Source organism: Lampetra planeri, chromosome 10 (genome assembly GCF_965212315.1).
Source record: "Lampetra planeri chromosome 10, kcLamPlan1.2.h2, whole genome shotgun sequence".
NCBI lineage: Eukaryota > Metazoa > Chordata > Hyperoartia > Petromyzontiformes > Petromyzontidae > Lampetra > Lampetra planeri.
Genome location: NC_136116.1, coordinates 5,512,178 through 5,529,409, shown reverse-complemented (window position 1 = coordinate 5,529,409; position 17,232 = coordinate 5,512,178). Strand labels below are relative to the sequence as shown.

Genomic DNA, 17,232 nt, shown 5'->3' with positions numbered 1-17,232 from the left:
ACTACCCTAAAAAAAACGGACAGCTAATTGATTTATTGAACTGTGAACCTGCTAGATATGACCACAGAGCACAGGAAAGCGTTAAAGACGGTCAATTCACGTATCCAGTTTAATGAGGAGGAGGGGTGGCCCAGATTTAAAAAAAAAACATTATTCAAGACATGTAAATTCGGATATAAAATCATTGATATTATATTCCGAGTGGGGTTGAATGATATGTTTTATTGTTTCTTACAGTAATTGTTTTACTTACCGACGTGAGCATTGCGTCGCCGTCACTCGGTGAGGAACCCGAGGTAAAACATTTTTTTTGCAAGCACGGTAAATCTGCAACTCGAGATTTCACTGTTCAATAATAGTAGAGTTTAAGACCCTGGCCCTTGATCATGTGTAGGAGCCCAGGAATTGAAGATAGAAATTTTGAGGTGGTTACTCTTTGCTGTGACATGGGATTTAAACCTCAAACACCTATTGCTCCTCTTAGCAACTATTTAATGATTATAACATACTGAGAAATAAACACTTCAAAATACATACAATTATTTTGACAAATTGTTAGAATGGCATTTGGCACAATGAATGGTCATCAATTGTGATCTCAACACAAGTTCATTGGGAGATCAGCATCGTTTTTCAATTCTGTAAAATTGTGTCGCTGATCCACTTGTTTGTCAGCAAGATGTTTATTGGAAAAAGAAAATTACTCCAACTCCAAGAATCTACTCGATGGCATAAAAAAACGTATCCTAGCCTGAGCCACATGACAGTACTACAATACATTTGGCATTCCATTGTAAGAGAACACTTGCACAAGACAAATTATGTGACACCTTACATATTAGTCTAAATATTAATGTGCAAATGTGTTTAAAAACAATCCCAGATTCTAGTTGGCACCTCACATAGCTGTAGCGATTTAAGTGTCCCTGTGTGTTTTTCCAGGTGATTAAAAAACGGTATGTTCCACATTAGAACCGTGGTAACAAATCACACTCATTTGAGAGGAAAACTTTGTTAAAATGACTTGTGTTTTGCGGCATTTCAGAAATCACCAGAAGGTTTTCTTAGTCAACCATATTAAAAGCAACACACCTGGCTGACTGTCGAGACCCTGGCTCTGGCCAAGTGTGAATTGGGGACCTCTTGCCAAGTGGCCCCAAGGTGGGCCTGCAGACACTGCATGGGCAGTGCCGGTTCTAGTCACAGCAGTTGTTGAGAGACTTGGAGAAGGAGTTTTGGCCACCAGGCTGAGGAGGTAGTGAGGGTGGTTGCTGCAGTGGTCTTGCTCTGTCCAAGCTCGAGTGTTGAGCAACCTGAGTGCTGTGACCACACGCAAGGCACGAGTTGCACGGGTTACATTGCTTCTAAGCACGTGTCTGTGTGTCAAGCATAGGAGAGATTTGTGAACAGATTTACAGCATCGTGTGCGCACGTACATAAAACTAGTCTCCTTCCGCCTGGAAGAGTTTGGTTGAAGGTTGTGGGTTGAGAGCACGGCGTTGTTCGGATCCCTGTAAAGGCAGCAGTTGTCAACGTCTGAAAATCATTGCCTTCAAAGGATTGATTAACGAGAAGAGCACAACTCCATACTTGAGCATTGTACAATGTTTCTAATCACATTGAAGGAAAGAGAAATGAAACGACAGCACACTGGACAATGGAGACAGACAACCAAGCACGGTCTTCGCAGGCTGAAGTTTCTCTTCCTGCAATGAGATCATTGGTTATTGTAATCATTGGTGGTACCAGCTCACTTAAACAAAATATTTGTGTTTGGTGCATCACGTCACTACACATGCTGGACAAGCTCCATAATTTAATTATATTACAGCTGTGTGAAACAAGGGAATAAACTACTCACGATAAAAGCTCTTTTAAAAGTGTCATTAGACATATGAGTTTGGGCTAATATTTTGCACAACCTTGGGGCCCTAAACCTGTGACCGAGTTTTTCCCACGAACCGTTCTCGATGAACAAATACGCCGTCACTGGTCGACGGACAAGTGACATTCTCCCAATTCGCAAAACACCGTTCGTCACGAACGAAAGTTTCAACGATGGACTCCCTCTCACCGGCCCTGGGCGTGCACGAACGCGGCACTGTAGCTGTCGTAGTCGAGGTTCTGGGGGGTGGGTACCGAGCCGCCGACGCCCGGGCCGCCCCGGTCCCTGTGACGGCCGCCGCCGCCGAGCGCCGTGAGAGAGGCCATGGGGTGGGCCCCGTCACGCTGCTTGGACCTGACGTGTGGCTCTTCGCCGTCGTGCCGGCTCCGGCATTGCTGCACCAGCTGCTCCCTGGAGAAGAGGGGCACGTGGGCACGTGGGGCCGTGCCGGCGACAGTGGTGGATTGCCGATGTTGATCCAGGCAGCGATGTGAAATTCATGCAACGCGTCTTTTTGTTGAACGCATGAACCTTTGTGGTCCGATGGCTGGAGTTTCATCATATTTACTGGAAGACCATTCTTTTTTTATTTTTTTATTTCTCTGATCCACAGATTGCTTACAAAACTGCGGTTTGTGTTTAGAAAGGGAAAAAACCCATTTAACTCATTGCAAGCAAAGCAACTTGTCAATTACGATATAACCCCACTCGCTGTTGGTCTATTTTCGGAGAGCTTTATTTGGTCACAAGACAGCTTTGAGAAAGCTATGCCTCCAGGCTGGGTCAGCGTTTGGGGTCAGTGACCTCCAGCAATCTGCTGAGGATTTCCTGCACAGCCTCAGAATTGGAGGTGAGCACCTCCTCTGTGCTGCTAATTTGTTGACATTTAGGCAGCTCGTTCACTGCAAATGCCTAGGATGTAAAGTGCCTACTCTCCGATGCGGTTTGTGATTTTTTTTTCGGATTGTAAAGCGTGTTCGGTGTGATGTCCGACGTTTCGCTCCCAGCAGTGAGCTGCTCAATTCAGTTCCTGAAGATTCTCCCAGCACGTGGAGAAAAACGTCGGACGTCATACCAAACAATACGTGATGCGACCTGAAAACATGCAGGAGAGCTTATAAAAGTCCGGACTGTACTTCGAACACCACTGAGAATCCATGTTAGGCACACGAACATTTTCTATGAACCTCATTAAAACAGGCAGTTGTTATCCAAAAAAAAGACTTTGCAATGCGACTTCCCGACATACATTGTGCTATTTAGTGATACAGTGTGCAAAAAGTGTTTTCAATATATTTGATGTAGACATAAAAGTGTTTTATGGTCAATAAAGCAAAACATCTGGTTCGTGGCCTGCATGGAACTATTTTGGAGCTTGGATTGTACATTCAGCAGCCCTATTAAATTGTGTTGTTAAACTCCTTTAGTACATTTTTTTCTTTAATCTTCTGTGAAAATTCTCCCGTAATGGTCCCTGAAGAATCAACGCAACAAAGAAATCCCTGAACTCAAGGAAAACTAAATAAACACATTCTCCAGAGCCAGAGGGGGTGGTAGCGGGGTGTGGTAACATCACAAGGCACGCACTTGCGTGTGAAGCATTGTGCAACGATTGATCGTTAGAAAATAAACGGCACTCCCCATTTTTGAGTGCGGGATCCAGCCAGTGTGATTTATTTATGTATTCGTTATATTGAATATGGGTGGAGGCGGTGGCCCAGTGGTTAGCGCACTGCACTCCGAACCCGGCGTCCTGAGTTAAATTTCTGGCCACAGCTAACACTAGAGGAGAGTGATATCTGAAGTATAATCAAAGAACCTCTCCCGTGAGCTAAAAGGTGTGGAGAGACCATCCGCTTATCAGTGGACTGTCAAAAAGGCTTTAAATGACTTTTTTTACGTTGAATATTAAAAAACTGGACACATACAAACTGCGTGTAAGAAAGAAAGGAAATCCACTTACTCAGTCGTCTGCACTTCCTGCTTTTGCCTTGGGGGGGGGGGGGAAGAGTAAACGCCCAGATGTAAGTTGGAATAACCCAGCACTTTTCAATCATCGACGTTTACCAACAGCCAGACGACAGCCACTGAGAACCAAAGCCCCCGATCTCCACAAGAGACCATTACAATGGAGACACGTTTAGGAAAGGTTTCTCGTGGGGGGAAAAACAGTGAGAGGAAAACGATGTGGTGTATTAATCGTGCAGAGGCACGATTAACACAAAACACAACGCGTTTGTCAACAACGCTGCGCTGAAAAGGAAATGTTATTCAAAAGATGATGTTTTGGGCAATTTCCCGTCTTCTGCCCTCGGTTCTGACGAATGGCCGTTGCCCAAAACGTTGCCAATTGTCCGTGTTCTCTTCATGGCAGTGGTCATTGACGACCGTGTTCAGCATCGGTGCAAATAGACGTCACGTATTGCAGACCGCAAACAAATGATGCATATTAGCAGCGATTAAGATGAAATGTTGTACGAGTTGGTGCACACCTAACTGCAATAAAGTTGTTTAAATGCCTTTTGTTTTTTTCTTTGTGGGAATTCTCCGTATGGGTCCTCAGGGGTGAACGCAACGCATTCCTCAACTCGAGAAAAAGGTAAAACAAATACCTACATTTTTGTCACGTGTTTGCAGATTTAGTGCAAACATTCCTCCAACAATTTTTTCTTCATATATGCGATCCTGTACAGCTCCAAATAATCTCATTAGACAGAATTGTATTTTTACACACGCTCGACTGAATAGTTTCAGCGAACAGCACAATTATCACATAAACACCTGATGGAAATTAAACCTATCTCATGTTAAATCAGTGCCTGCAGGAAGGAATACGCGACGCTAATTTTAAAGGGTGTCTCCACGTGTAATTACAAATATTCTTGAGTCCATCGGCTAATTGGACTTCCAGACCAATATTATCTAACAGCATTCGGCAGGAAAATGTTGGACCAGTTTCAACCTTGTGGGTCTCATCAGCAGTCAGGCTTGTTAAACAAATGCTACTAGGATCCTCATTAGCCATTGCGAATCCACTGCTGGATGAAGGTTTCCCAAAGCCACCACCACCTCTCATTATTCTATGATGTAACAATGCACACATGAACTACTGCTGGATTAATTACCAGATGATATTGGCAACATTCTCTCCATCTAAATGATGTGGCCTCGACCAACAATGTCTGAAGGACTGGCTCGCAACACAAGCGGGGGTGGAAGAGCTTGAACAGTGATACTTTTTGGGGGTCATTTTCTCGATTATTCCGCTCACGAAGAGACACCCTGACTCACAGTCCTTGGCGGCGACAGCACATGAGGTAGCTGAGGGCCACAGCGAGAAGGCTGGCAACCACTGCCGGCACGGCGGTCGTGAGCACAAACTCGGAGTGCAGGTCCCGGCGCTCAAGGGAGAGGCCCGGTGGTGCAAACTCCACGTCTACAGCGGGCTGAGCTGGGGCGTCCCCGTCTCCCGTCGGTGCCTGGGGGCCCCGGCTCGTGCTGCTCACCCAGGCCTGGTTGTCCTTGGCCACGCTGGTCTGGTCCAGTGAGTGGTCCATCTGTGTGTGCGTGTGCGGGGGTTGAGGGGTCGCTTGCGATTGTTTTGGAATTAAGCACGTTGGATGGAGTCGCCCGGACACGGCTCTCTCCATCTTTCATGAGGAAGGTTGTTTAGAGTGTGATTCTTCTTGAAACATTAATCGGCATGGATACATTTCATTTCAAATTGGTTTGGGGGGTGTTATCGTGCCACCACCGGTGAGTCTGGTTCAGACACTTCACTTGTTCCTTCCCTCCTGTCCACCCACCATCAGCTCTATAATATCGGTCGCCTTCATTACTGATGCCAACTGTTGATGACAATATGATGAACAAATACAGCCAGTTCTTCAATTGAGTTCACATGCTGTACATTTCAAGTGACCGAACCGGGGATGCACACGATCTCCTAAGATCTCTGAAGCGAAGCAGAGTTGAACCTGGATATCGTGTTTGGATGGGTGCCCACCATTCATAAAACAGGTGTTGTAGGCTACTTCAAGAATACGTTGTCAGAAGACGGCAGTGCAGCAAAATACATTGTTCTACTTTACTATACTCCAAAATGTATGCTCTCCACCTTCACAAAACCGACGATGCTGCTGATGGCACTGATGATGATGAATTCTCTCGTAGTTCAGGAAGAGTGCTTATGATGTACAGCTGCACATGTAAATCATAAGCACTCTTGTGGCACTACCACATCATTCATCAGCATCATTATCAGCTATATCACCATTACTTCAGTATGTTTTAAGCGTGACAGAGACAATCTGCGCTGCGTAGCTGCACGAGGTATGCTGCATGTCCCTGCTAAGCTGCGTTGTCATCTCTGCGGTGGACATTTTAGGAAACCACACGACGTGAACTCTCTCCTGAAGCCCTCTTATAGTGTCTGGCGAGCCTCGACATTGGCATTTCGCTTCTGAACATATTGCTGCTACCAAGCGCAAAAATAAAACAGAGCAGTGGTTCTCAAAGTGCGGTCCCCGGACCCCGAGTGGTCTGCGACGATCTTCCAGCTGATCCGCGGGCTGTGATGCAAATGCAGGTTTGATTCGGAAATAATGACAGTAAACTTTTGCTTCTGACATTCATTAACATGATATTTAATTTTAAAAGAAGTTAGGTAAACTAACTTGATTAAACTACCCTAACATGATAATTGGGTTTTTACCCTTTTATCTGGCAACAAAACTGACACCTTTTTTACGAGGAGTCATGTTTGCATAGACCACAATACCTGCAGTTTTAATGCAAACAAAAATATAACTCTGATAATGTATGCACCGTCCTTGAAGTTGATTGGTCCACACCCGAGACAGCTTTTCTTAGAGCCTAGTCTCACATGGTGTTGGACCAGATGACGCCAAAAGGCGCACAACTCAAAGAAAATGCACCATCATAGTATTAGAGCTCGGGGCAAAGCATTTACACCATTGGAACCTCATTTGCCAGTAAAAAAATATGATAATTGTTTTTTTACCCTTTTATCTGGCAACAAACCCCCTAAAAAAAGTATAGCTGCTTTAAAATAATCTGTTTTATATTCCGTTGAAATGAATAATTTAGTATTAGTGGTATTTTTTTGCCACCAGCTGGGTGGTCCGCGGAAAATTGTTTGAATCGGCTGAGTGGGGTCCGCGGGCCAAAAACACGTTTGAGAAACCACCGATGTACAATCCGTGCGGTGTTGCCAAGTCGCCCAGCGCGGAGAGACGCTCGCTGCTCACGGTCACCAGTATGAACTTGCACCAGTCGACGCGGAACTGCGAGCCGAACTTGCGGTCGAAGCTCACGGTCAGCTGGCTCTCCTGGCTGCACCGCAGGCGGTTCTCGGGGGTCAGGGGCTCGGCCAGGTGCGTGGAGTAGCGCGTGTCCGAACCCACAAGCACGTACACCCTGGCACAGAAGGGGGCCGTCGCGACGCACGAATGAAAAGCATTCAAGATCGCTGCGTTAGGTATTCGCGGATGTGCCCTACAGCCGGGCGGTGGTGGCTATGCACCCGACCTGTAATCCAGCCCTGTGGGGAGGTGAGCGTTTGGGGGGATCACCGAGTTGTGAGTGTCGAGGAGGAGCCAGCCATACCCTGGCTTAACAGGAGAATGCAGGGCAGCAAATGTGAATTCCGCCTGTTCCGTCTGAATGGTGTTTCCCCCTCGCACGCGTGCGTTTTATTCAGGTGCACCGGTTTCCTTCCACGTGTAAACACTCGTTAATTTGGCGTCAACGCCTTAATATGTAGAGGATCGCAGAGCGTGGGTAATTGTTGGCGCCGGCTCACAGCATGGCTGCCTTCCTGCATGTTTGTCTGTGGTTCCTCACGCCTCTCTCTCTCTCTATGAGAGTGAGCGAATACTGTGAGCGAATACTGTACATTACAACTTGAAATTATTGTATTTATCATTATGTATTAGCCCTCCATCTACCATGCGGACCTTCAATAGAAAGCTGCACACATGTACACCCCTTTGTCGCTCCACTGCTGGGTTATTTAGGGGCTACCCATACATACCATGGGAGTTCTGCGGGATAGTGACCATACTTCACCCTGCCGTGCAGCACGGGTTGGTGAAGGCGGGGAACATAAGCGTGAGAAAAATAGAAGCACAAAGCAAAAATGGAGTTTGCTGCATCCTCCACTGCTGCCCACCACGTGTAGCGCTGCAGCCTCGAACCGCTTTTTAATATGCATGGTGGTTGCCCACTCGAGCACCATCCAGGCCTAACCCTGCTTTGGTGAAATTCCACATGTATTCGCTGTAGCAGAAATCAAAAAATGTGGTGTTCAGCTACCTCAAACATTGGTCATTGTTTGCATATATGTATGTTGAACTTCTTTCGCACCGTACGTAGCCAACTGTGCTAATCAGAGGCGCGTTAAACAGTATAAAAGAATACTGTTACTTTCATGCACACACTCTCGTGTGCAATCCTGCTTATCTCTGTATTTCTGGCATGAGTATTATTATGGGAAACCAACGTTGAAACCCATTATTGTTGATGTTGACATTTGCGGGTTGTGAACAGCAAATGCCATTTGTTATCATTTGCATCGTGCTTTATTCTGCCAATTTAGGTCCACAGCTCACGCACTCTCATTCTTGTTATGTCTGTCAGGTCCTGCCCTCTTGGGTAACACGCTTACTTTGCTTGTTTTCGACTGTGATTTGGCAGAGACACGAATGCACTTGGACGACTGTCCAAGGACTGCTTGCTGAATGCTATTAAATTAGTTTGAAAAAAAGTTACACCATAAAACACTTTGCAAACAGTAGGTCACATTTTGTGTCATTATTTGGGAACGAGTATTTTTTTCTTCTCAATAACTCACTCTGCGGTGCTTCAAGTAATTTTTATACGATCCTCAAAAATAGCTCTTAATTGCATTATTAAACTCTTTTATTACCATGATCATCATCAGTACAGATCAGTCCACTACTTGACAAAGACCACCCCAAGCCGTCACCATCTCCCATGCTCCTACGATGCAACAAGCCATCTAGCACCTGCACACACGCTGATTTCATCTCTCCACCTCTGCGTTGGGCATTCTATCGTGCGCATGTTCCCTGCTTTGGCTCCGTAGTTAGCTTCATCCATCGGCCAATTCATGCCTTCTAGTGATGTGTCTTGCCAAAACCTACTTACAGGACTTTTCTTAACAGAAACATAAGAGCTCTCTAACCTTCCGTACATTCTCTAATCATTGTGTTCCTCTGTCTCTCAGCATCATTCCAAGAGTGCACCTCGCCATGCTTATTCGTGCACTTTTCAGCGTTTGTCCCATTTTCTTTGCCAATTTCCACATTTACCACGACATGACAATGACTGGTAGCCTCTATAATATTATCTAGACTAACGGATGCACACTTGCATCACTTGTTACGACTAGCAGTGACAAATATGGAACCGGACATTGACCATCTCATTAGCCAAAAGCAGGCCCATAGTTCCCATTGAAATACTGGCAAGTTTGTTGATTTAACTTTACTTGTTCTTAATTTTAAATATTGTATTTGTTCCCGTTTTGTTTCTTCACTTCAAAATAATATATATGCAGTGTGCATAGGTATTTGTTCATAGTTTTTTTAAACTATAGTCCGGCCCTCCAACGGTCTGAGGGACAGTGAACTGGCCCCCTGTTTAAAAAGTTTGAGGACCCCTGCTCTATAACTACTCGGGAGAGTCAATGAGGCACTGTGTTTCAGGACATCGCTCTTATGCATGTAACCCAGTGCAAGCAATCCTGTGCTGTATTTATATTTCTCACAGCTTCAAGGGCGGCATCTCCTCGATGCGGGTGATCTGGGGAAGGGGATGCGGGTGGGGAGGGGTCGTGTGGGGGCGGGTTGAGGAGGTCGAGGAGGGGGGAGTGGGCGGGCAGCCGGGGCAGCGCTCGACACAAGCGAACCGAGGAGGGTTTCCACGCAGTTCAAGAGGCCCCGCATCAATGACAAAAAACAGGGGTGGCATCAAATATCAACCGAAATTCGAATATAAGCTAATTCATAATAATGATGACGACAGAAATGGCAATTCGATGTTCTCGTCTCTATCTAGTATCTTGCCTGCATCTATATTCTATCTGATCACAACACGTCCATGTATGTCTACATTTCACCATAGGCGAAGTTTGAATTATATATTTGGGGGGCCAGGGGTTCGCTTTGTCCGTCACATTAGGAATCGTGGGTGCATATAATTAATTCATTTGTAATCTGTAAAAATAAATTGAGGTGTCCACCTGTGCCTCCCCCCAGACTCCATCCCATGCGTTTCGCTTGTGTCTTTACACATAAGAGTGAGGCGCAGGGGAGAGCGTAGGGGAGATGGGTAGGTGAAGGTGTAGGAAAGAGGGTAGGTGGGAGGCGAGGTGGGGCCCACCCTTCCTTCTGGCCGCTCAGAGGCAGGGGAACGCGGCCACCCCTGTCCAACGCCGAGCTGACATTGAGGGCGTGCAGACGCAGGTTGTGTCCCGGCTGCCAGATGGCCTTCACCGCGCCTAGGAAGTCACCAAGGACGTTGCTCGGAAGCAGCTCCTCCACGTTCATGTTGCGGATGAAGAACTCCGCTTGGAAGGGGAGACTGACTGCACGCGCAAGGCAACATAACCGCTTGTATCCGTGCAAAGTTTTGTACACTTTTCATCAACACTATCATCATCAGCCATGATTCACATACTGATAGATGAAGGTTTCCCCAAGCCTTGGCCATCTCTCACCGTCCTGTGATGCAACAATCCCATCTACCGCATGCACATTAGCTGATAGTATGTGGGGGATCTCCTCTAGGGCTTATTTATTCATCACTCTGTCGTTACTCTCAACCACCGGCCATCACCTCTTCGAGCCAGTACGTGTTCTGCACAAGCCCATTACATTTTTATCAACAGTCAGTATGATTTTTATAACGTGTGTTCTCTGATACATGAGAATCAGAAAGAGGGACACGGATTAATCAGTATATTTCAACTGGGACAATTAGTCGATTTGGATTCATCAACGAATTATTATCGACTACATTTTTGTTGTTGATTACTAATGCCTCTTTCATTATATTGGTGGATGCCCCGAACAGCTTTCCCCAGCGTGAAGCAGCTGCAGATGCCAATAACATCATCAAGCTGTGACTTTTACCTACCATCCAGCGGCACACAGGACAGCAGATGTGAGATGTATTTTCTCCAAAAGCTTGTGTTTCCGATTAGTCGAGTATTCAAAACGATATTCGCTAAAAGTAATCGATTACTTAAATAATCATATAGCCCAGCCGAAAAAACACAAACATTAGACTTGTCCTGGTTTAATTTGAGTTTTTCTGGCACAAACAACTCCCTGTAGTCCTCGTGAGTGATGTGAGTATCCTCTGGTGAGTAGAAACATTAATCATAACATCTGAGTCCATCTGCTGTTTTGTAATTCCCCACACGTATATTTACCAATAAAACTGCTTCGTTTTAATTCACTGGGCGCAAGCGTCAATGTTCCCTGAAAACCATCACAATGTGTGCTATTGTTTCAGAAAATAAAATTGCTTCTTTCTGATTTTTCACACCAGCACTGAGCGTCAGTGGGAATTACATTCTGGATAGGGCAGGGAAAGGGGCAGGTTTAATTTTGAAGAGAGCACAACCTCTCGCTGAAGAAAGGTAAACACCGCGCCCGGTCTTTGTAATGGGAGGCAGTGAAGCTTCTCTCTCTCTCTGACCTGCTGCAAACATCGCTCCTGCTGAACATGTGGGTTCCTGTTAACGGTGCATGTACACAACGTCCTGTGTGCTCTGCTGCACACGTAGCCTGCATGTGCATGGTTATTATGTAGTATCATGTTTGTTAACCCAGGAAAGCCTGCCAGGTTTTTGTAGTAGCGGGCGATAATTGCAATGCATATTCCACTTAAGAAACTTGCAGGTAATTTTTAATTCGGAAAATTTGGACCGTGGCGCCGGCACGCAATGGCCTATTCTTGTGACGGACGTCAATTATCTATAATGTCCACTGTGAAGCAGAATGCGTGCGATTATTGCGGTTAAGTCAGCTGCAGTACTCGGCCACGTCATCACCCCTTAAGAGCGTGGGGCATGAGAAGGCTGACATCACCCCCCTCCCCCTCTCCTTAAGATGTGAAGAGATCGTAAGCGTGGTGCCTCACTATTTGACGGCAGGATGTTGAAGACCACTGTGTGCTGGATGGTGTCGTACGTCCATCGGTTGTAAGCAATCACCTGCAACGACAGGACACGTTCTGCAATTATACATTGACTTCCAGCTAACACTCAATATGTACATATACAGCCCTCTTGGTAATCCCTTGCTGGATGAGAGCCTCTCCACGCTGTGCAGGTCACAGGGGTTATTTGACCATATGTCATCATGCTGGTGCGTGCTGGATGGTGAACACGGGTAAGCATAGACGTGGGAGCATAGAATCTACTACAACAACAACGGAGGTTGCTGCACTGCCTCTGTTGACCACCACGTAGCCTCTCAAGCCTCATGACAACTTGTTTGTGGATGGTGGTCATCCATCAATGACAACCCCATAACCAAATACCATAAATTGCCATCTCTCAATATACCTCCAAATATGTATGCACTCATTTACCAGCATTACATTAATATTTATAATATGAAAATAATGAAGGTGGTGATAAGAGTCTTAGGCTCTGTTGTAACCCATTTAAAGACTCTTAAAGTGCATTAGGAATAAATGAAAAACGATTTACGGTTAACAGTGCTGCTTATTTTAGAATAACCATGTTATGTAAGTCCAAGCTGATATCACATAAAAAAAATGAAAACATGCATTCAATATTGACCTTGCAAATCCACGAAGCCATTACGTGTAAAAGCAAATAAAGTAATCAAAATAAAGGTTTTTGGGTTAAATCGCGTAAGTATAAATGTGTCGAAACCCTCCACCACCCGACACGGCCAATCAGTAATGGATTTGTCACGTGAACAAAACGACAAATAGTTATTACTTCAGCCCACCGGCGGGTTGAAGAGTGAATCCACAACATTTACAATTTGAGTACGACGTTTCGCTGGTTATTACATCCAGCATCCTCGGGCGATTTGCCAGTATTCTGGTGGTGGAGGGTTTCGACGCATTTATAATTACGCGATCAAACCCAAAAACCTTTATTATGAATAATATTTGGTCGCGAAAGCCTACGTGTTAAACTAAGTCATCAAAGTTGAGCTCATAAATATGTCAATATTATAGGGCAACTGATTACGTCACATAGCAATTTTGAGTAACTACCAACACAGTTATTTCCCCCCATAATTTTTCAAGACTGCCTTCACACGCTAATGAATGATTGCACAGTTACAGACTTTGAATGAGTGTACGGTTATGAAGGCAATAGGAAGCGACAGTCTCTCGGTAGACGTGGGAATGCATCGACTTGTGGGTGGTTTCACCCCACGCACAGCAGCGGAGTGTGGACGCGGTCCAAATGTTTTCTGAACGCAGGTCGCTGATGCCCTGACCTGACTACTAAGCAGGGACGGGGGGAAGGGGGAGGGGGGCGTATTTCCTCCAACCCCCCCCCCCCACGTCTCTTTCCTTCCCAACAGTGGCAGCCACACAGTATTATCGCCATGGTGAATCAAATGCTTTTTTGAAGATTACTCAAGGGACAACATTGGACCGCCATTGTTTTGAGTAGAGGAAACTGAGTGGAATGAATGAGATATGCTGTGGCAGCAATTCGATTATAAAAATTTTTTATTTGTAATTAAAATCTCGGTGGTGTGCGCCGTGTGTTTGAATTTGAATGCAGGAGTGATTAAGCGGTAGCTGGCATACGTGGCGCATGTGAATTTGTGTGCGCGTGCCCACGCATAGGCGTATGTTCGCTTTCTATAAGACGGCGATCACCCGACTTCCAGGAGGAAACACAAATGTGACCGTGGCCGTTCGTGTAGTGCCGCGGCTGTGACTAGCATAGTAATAGACTCTGATAAACCCCAAGAGGGGACGTTGGTGCCAAGCCACGCAACAAGGGAGCGTGCTCGAGTAAAAGCTGTTGCCGAGTGAATGTATTTCAATAAGGGAAGCAGAAGAAGCGGTGCCAGGGGCACTGGGTGAGTGACGGGAGGACGGCATTGTGTTCGCGGCGTGGGGAGGGACAGTCCATCTTGGTTATGCTTGGTTTTAATGAGAGTTCTTCTAAATGGTGGAGATGAGACAAAAAAGGGGTTGATAGTTGTCAAGTTGGTTTGAATAAGGCGCTGGTTTGCGCATACAAAAATGTACAACTTAACAGTATTTTATTGCAATTAATATTACACGATATGTACCACATGAGGGTATAATAGTAGATATAATATACATCGTATACCACATAATGGTATTCTAATACATTTAATATACACTACGCAACATATTGTAGTGCATTTATTGTATGGTACATCATACATTTTGGCATTATATTGCATAAAATGTACATTATATAAATTTTGTCTTTTGCCGGTATGTCAGATAGTCTATTTTTCCCCTACCGGTATCCATTGCCCATGCATGCCGGCTTATTTAACCGCTGGTAGACAAGGAGGGTGAATTGCACTGGCACCTCGATGACTGTCTTGCCAACATGCTGAATGGTTGGCGTCCCGTACAGCATGCCGTCCTCGTGCGGGGAGCGCTGCAGGTAGCGCAACCACCCAGGCCGATCGGGGAATCCCTGGAGGTTGGTGTGGAAGGTGATCGGGTCATCTACGATCGACAAAGCCAGAGAGGGCAAGAAACCTTTACTCCATTGATTATACCGATTTAGATTACCACGTGTGGAGCGACACGTTTAATTTAACGAAATAGGAAGCTTTATTTGGCTGTTGTGTTTTATCTAAAGCACCCCATCACAAGTGGAGTTTAGGCCCTGTAGAAAACACTCAGTTTTGATATAAAATGGTTGTGCTGAATGAATGCAGTGTTTTACACGCAGCATTACATTTCATGACAGGGGCCAGGACCTGTCATCTGGAGGTCAATAAATTACCCTTAGTGTTTGACCATTGATTATAAAAGGACAGATCTTGCTAGAGCTGGTATTCTGAAATGAAATCATCCACTGTAATGGCTATTGCATTGGTAACAAATCAAGGGCTATACGGGGAGACTGATCATAGTACTGGAGCTCAGGGGTACAGATAAATGAAGGGAAAGGAGGCGCTATGTGATTCGATGTGTGAAATTTCCGAGCTGCTAGCAGCGTTGAGTACCTCGGTGTTCTTGCGGCGATGGGAAGAAACGCTTGTAGTAGGTGCGGTCCAGCACATGCACGAACGTGACCCCGGGGGATAGGTAAAAGTCCTGGTCGCTGGCCGTGAAGCTCAGCCAGCAGAGAGTAAGCAGCAGCACTGCACACCATGCACGTCACCCACCATGCAGATCATGCACTTTATATGTCACTCACCATTCACTTTACTCACCATAGACCAGTGGCATAGCTAATGAGTGTGGGGGCGGTGCAATTGCAGTGGACACCACGGGTTCGTGGGGCCAGGCACCGAGGTATCAGGAGAAAAATTGGACAGGGTGTCCCATTTCATTCCTTGCACCAGGGCCAATCTCAACCATGCTACGCCACTGCCATAAAGGTGACCCACCAAACACATCGGTGACATCACCCACCACAATGTAGCTAAATTGACCTCGTGTAATTGGTTAGGTCCAAGATCGAGGGTCAGCGCAATGGCGAGGGGTGGCTGAAACTTGGTTGCCTTGTGTTGAAGTACGGTACTGTAATGATAATACATTTATCATAAAAACATAAAAAAAACAATTGGCAAATAACGATAACACGGTGAATAATGCTCACGAGGGCTGTTGTCATATGCAGTGTAGAGCTTAAATATCACGATGTTTGATAAATGATAATTTGCGCAATATTCTTTGGGTCTTTCGGTAAAGTCACGTAGATAGGTTCAAAGAAATAACAAAAAATAACAAAAAACTACGACGTTTCGATCGCAACGCAAGCTGTCGTCATCATCCTCCTGTTTTTTGTTATTTTCTTTGAACCTATCTACACGACTTTACCAAAAGACCCAAAGAATATGAATTCCTACAGTCACGAAAGCTTTAAGTCAATTTGGGCAATATTTTACACTGTGATTAAATGCCTCCGTATTTGTGTAAGCCTCACAGTATGAACACATTTAAACACCTTTGTTCTCAACATTGCCTTCAAGATAAAAAGTGTATAATAGGTGACGTTTTGGGAAATGGCCCTTCTTCACAGCACGTGGGCTAGAGAGGTAGAGAGAGGCCAACGAGATAGATATAGTCAATGCAAGTTTGGTACATGCAGGGTACGAACCAATATGCGTGCACGTCAGCGTTTTTAGCATTGCAGGGCAATAAAGATGTAAATGTGTTGAATCTACACGACTCAGCATGTGATACTTTTTAGAGCTACTGGGCACGTTTCTTTCCACGCTCATATTAAGGCTCACGCAAGCCAGCCGTCAATTGCCTGAAATTTCAACTGATTCGCGCAGAGTGCTGAATTTGCCTACATTACTGTGTGAATTAATAACACAAACGCTGTACAGCATAGGCACAATAGGCGCACTAATGTAAAATGCGCGTAATGCACATTTTGTGATTAATTAAAACCATCGTAACTAAACGTGAACTAATTTTCGCTCACAGTAATACTCCCTGGGCAAACAGCGTACACCACTAACATGGGTATATTCTAAACAGCAAATATAAACACACATTCGTTCAGTGGGGGGGGGGGGGGGTTGCCCTTTTCAGCACCCACAACCAGAATGGACAGCGCCCCGGACATAGGGACGCGTGGCTCGCCCTCACCTGCGCGCGCGCACCGCGGCCCCATACTCCTCGCGTCTCTCTCTCTCTCTCACAGCAGCAACAGCAGCAGCAGCAGCCGGCTATGATCCTCCTCCTCCATCTCCCGTGTCAGCCGGACGGGATGGCAGGCTGCACACGATTCAGCCGAGAGAGAGAGAGCGAGGGAGAGATATTCTCCAGACACGCAGGACACACATGCACAATGGCTCCGCGCGCATGCGCCCCGCTCTGCCCATTGTGCTGGGTGACAGCGTGCATGGCTGATGAATAGAGTGAAGACCAGGACGAGGTGGGGTTTGTTTTTATTGGGGAGCGGAGGACGTGCGTTTATTTTTACAATTTTGTTTTATTCATATAAAGCACACACTATACGTAGCAGCGAGAACGAGATGTCACCTATCAGTGGCCTAGCATCGTTGGCATAGGCGCTCCCTGGTGCAAGGAATAGAATGTGGACCTTGTAAAATCCCACC

The 17,232-nt window shown here is 45.7% G+C and overlaps 1 protein-coding gene across 2 annotated transcripts; it reads right to left on the bottom strand.

Annotated features, from left to right (window-relative positions):
• Nucleotides 1-202: 202 nt before the first annotated feature.
• On the bottom strand, nucleotides 203-16,966 carry LOC144720903 (epsilon-sarcoglycan-like). Of its 2 annotated transcripts, XM_078598048.1 has the most exons (11): nucleotides 16,760-16,966; nucleotides 15,160-15,297; nucleotides 14,511-14,653; nucleotides 12,080-12,152; nucleotides 10,313-10,517; nucleotides 7,162-7,324; nucleotides 5,177-5,442; nucleotides 3,849-3,875; nucleotides 2,075-2,296; nucleotides 1,437-1,511; nucleotides 203-1,320 (listed from the first exon to the last, which is right to left on the bottom strand). In XM_078598048.1, the coding sequence occupies exons 1-11, from the start codon at nucleotides 16,782-16,784 to the stop codon at nucleotides 1,197-1,199; spliced, it is 1,461 nt and encodes a 486-aa protein (XP_078454174.1). In that variant the 5' UTR covers nucleotides 16,785-16,966; the 3' UTR covers nucleotides 203-1,196. The 2 variants fall into 2 exon arrangements, with proteins under 2 accessions (XP_078454174.1, XP_078454175.1); XM_078598049.1 differs by lacking the exon at nucleotides 1,437-1,511.
• Between the last annotated feature and the right edge of the window lie 266 nt (nucleotides 16,967-17,232).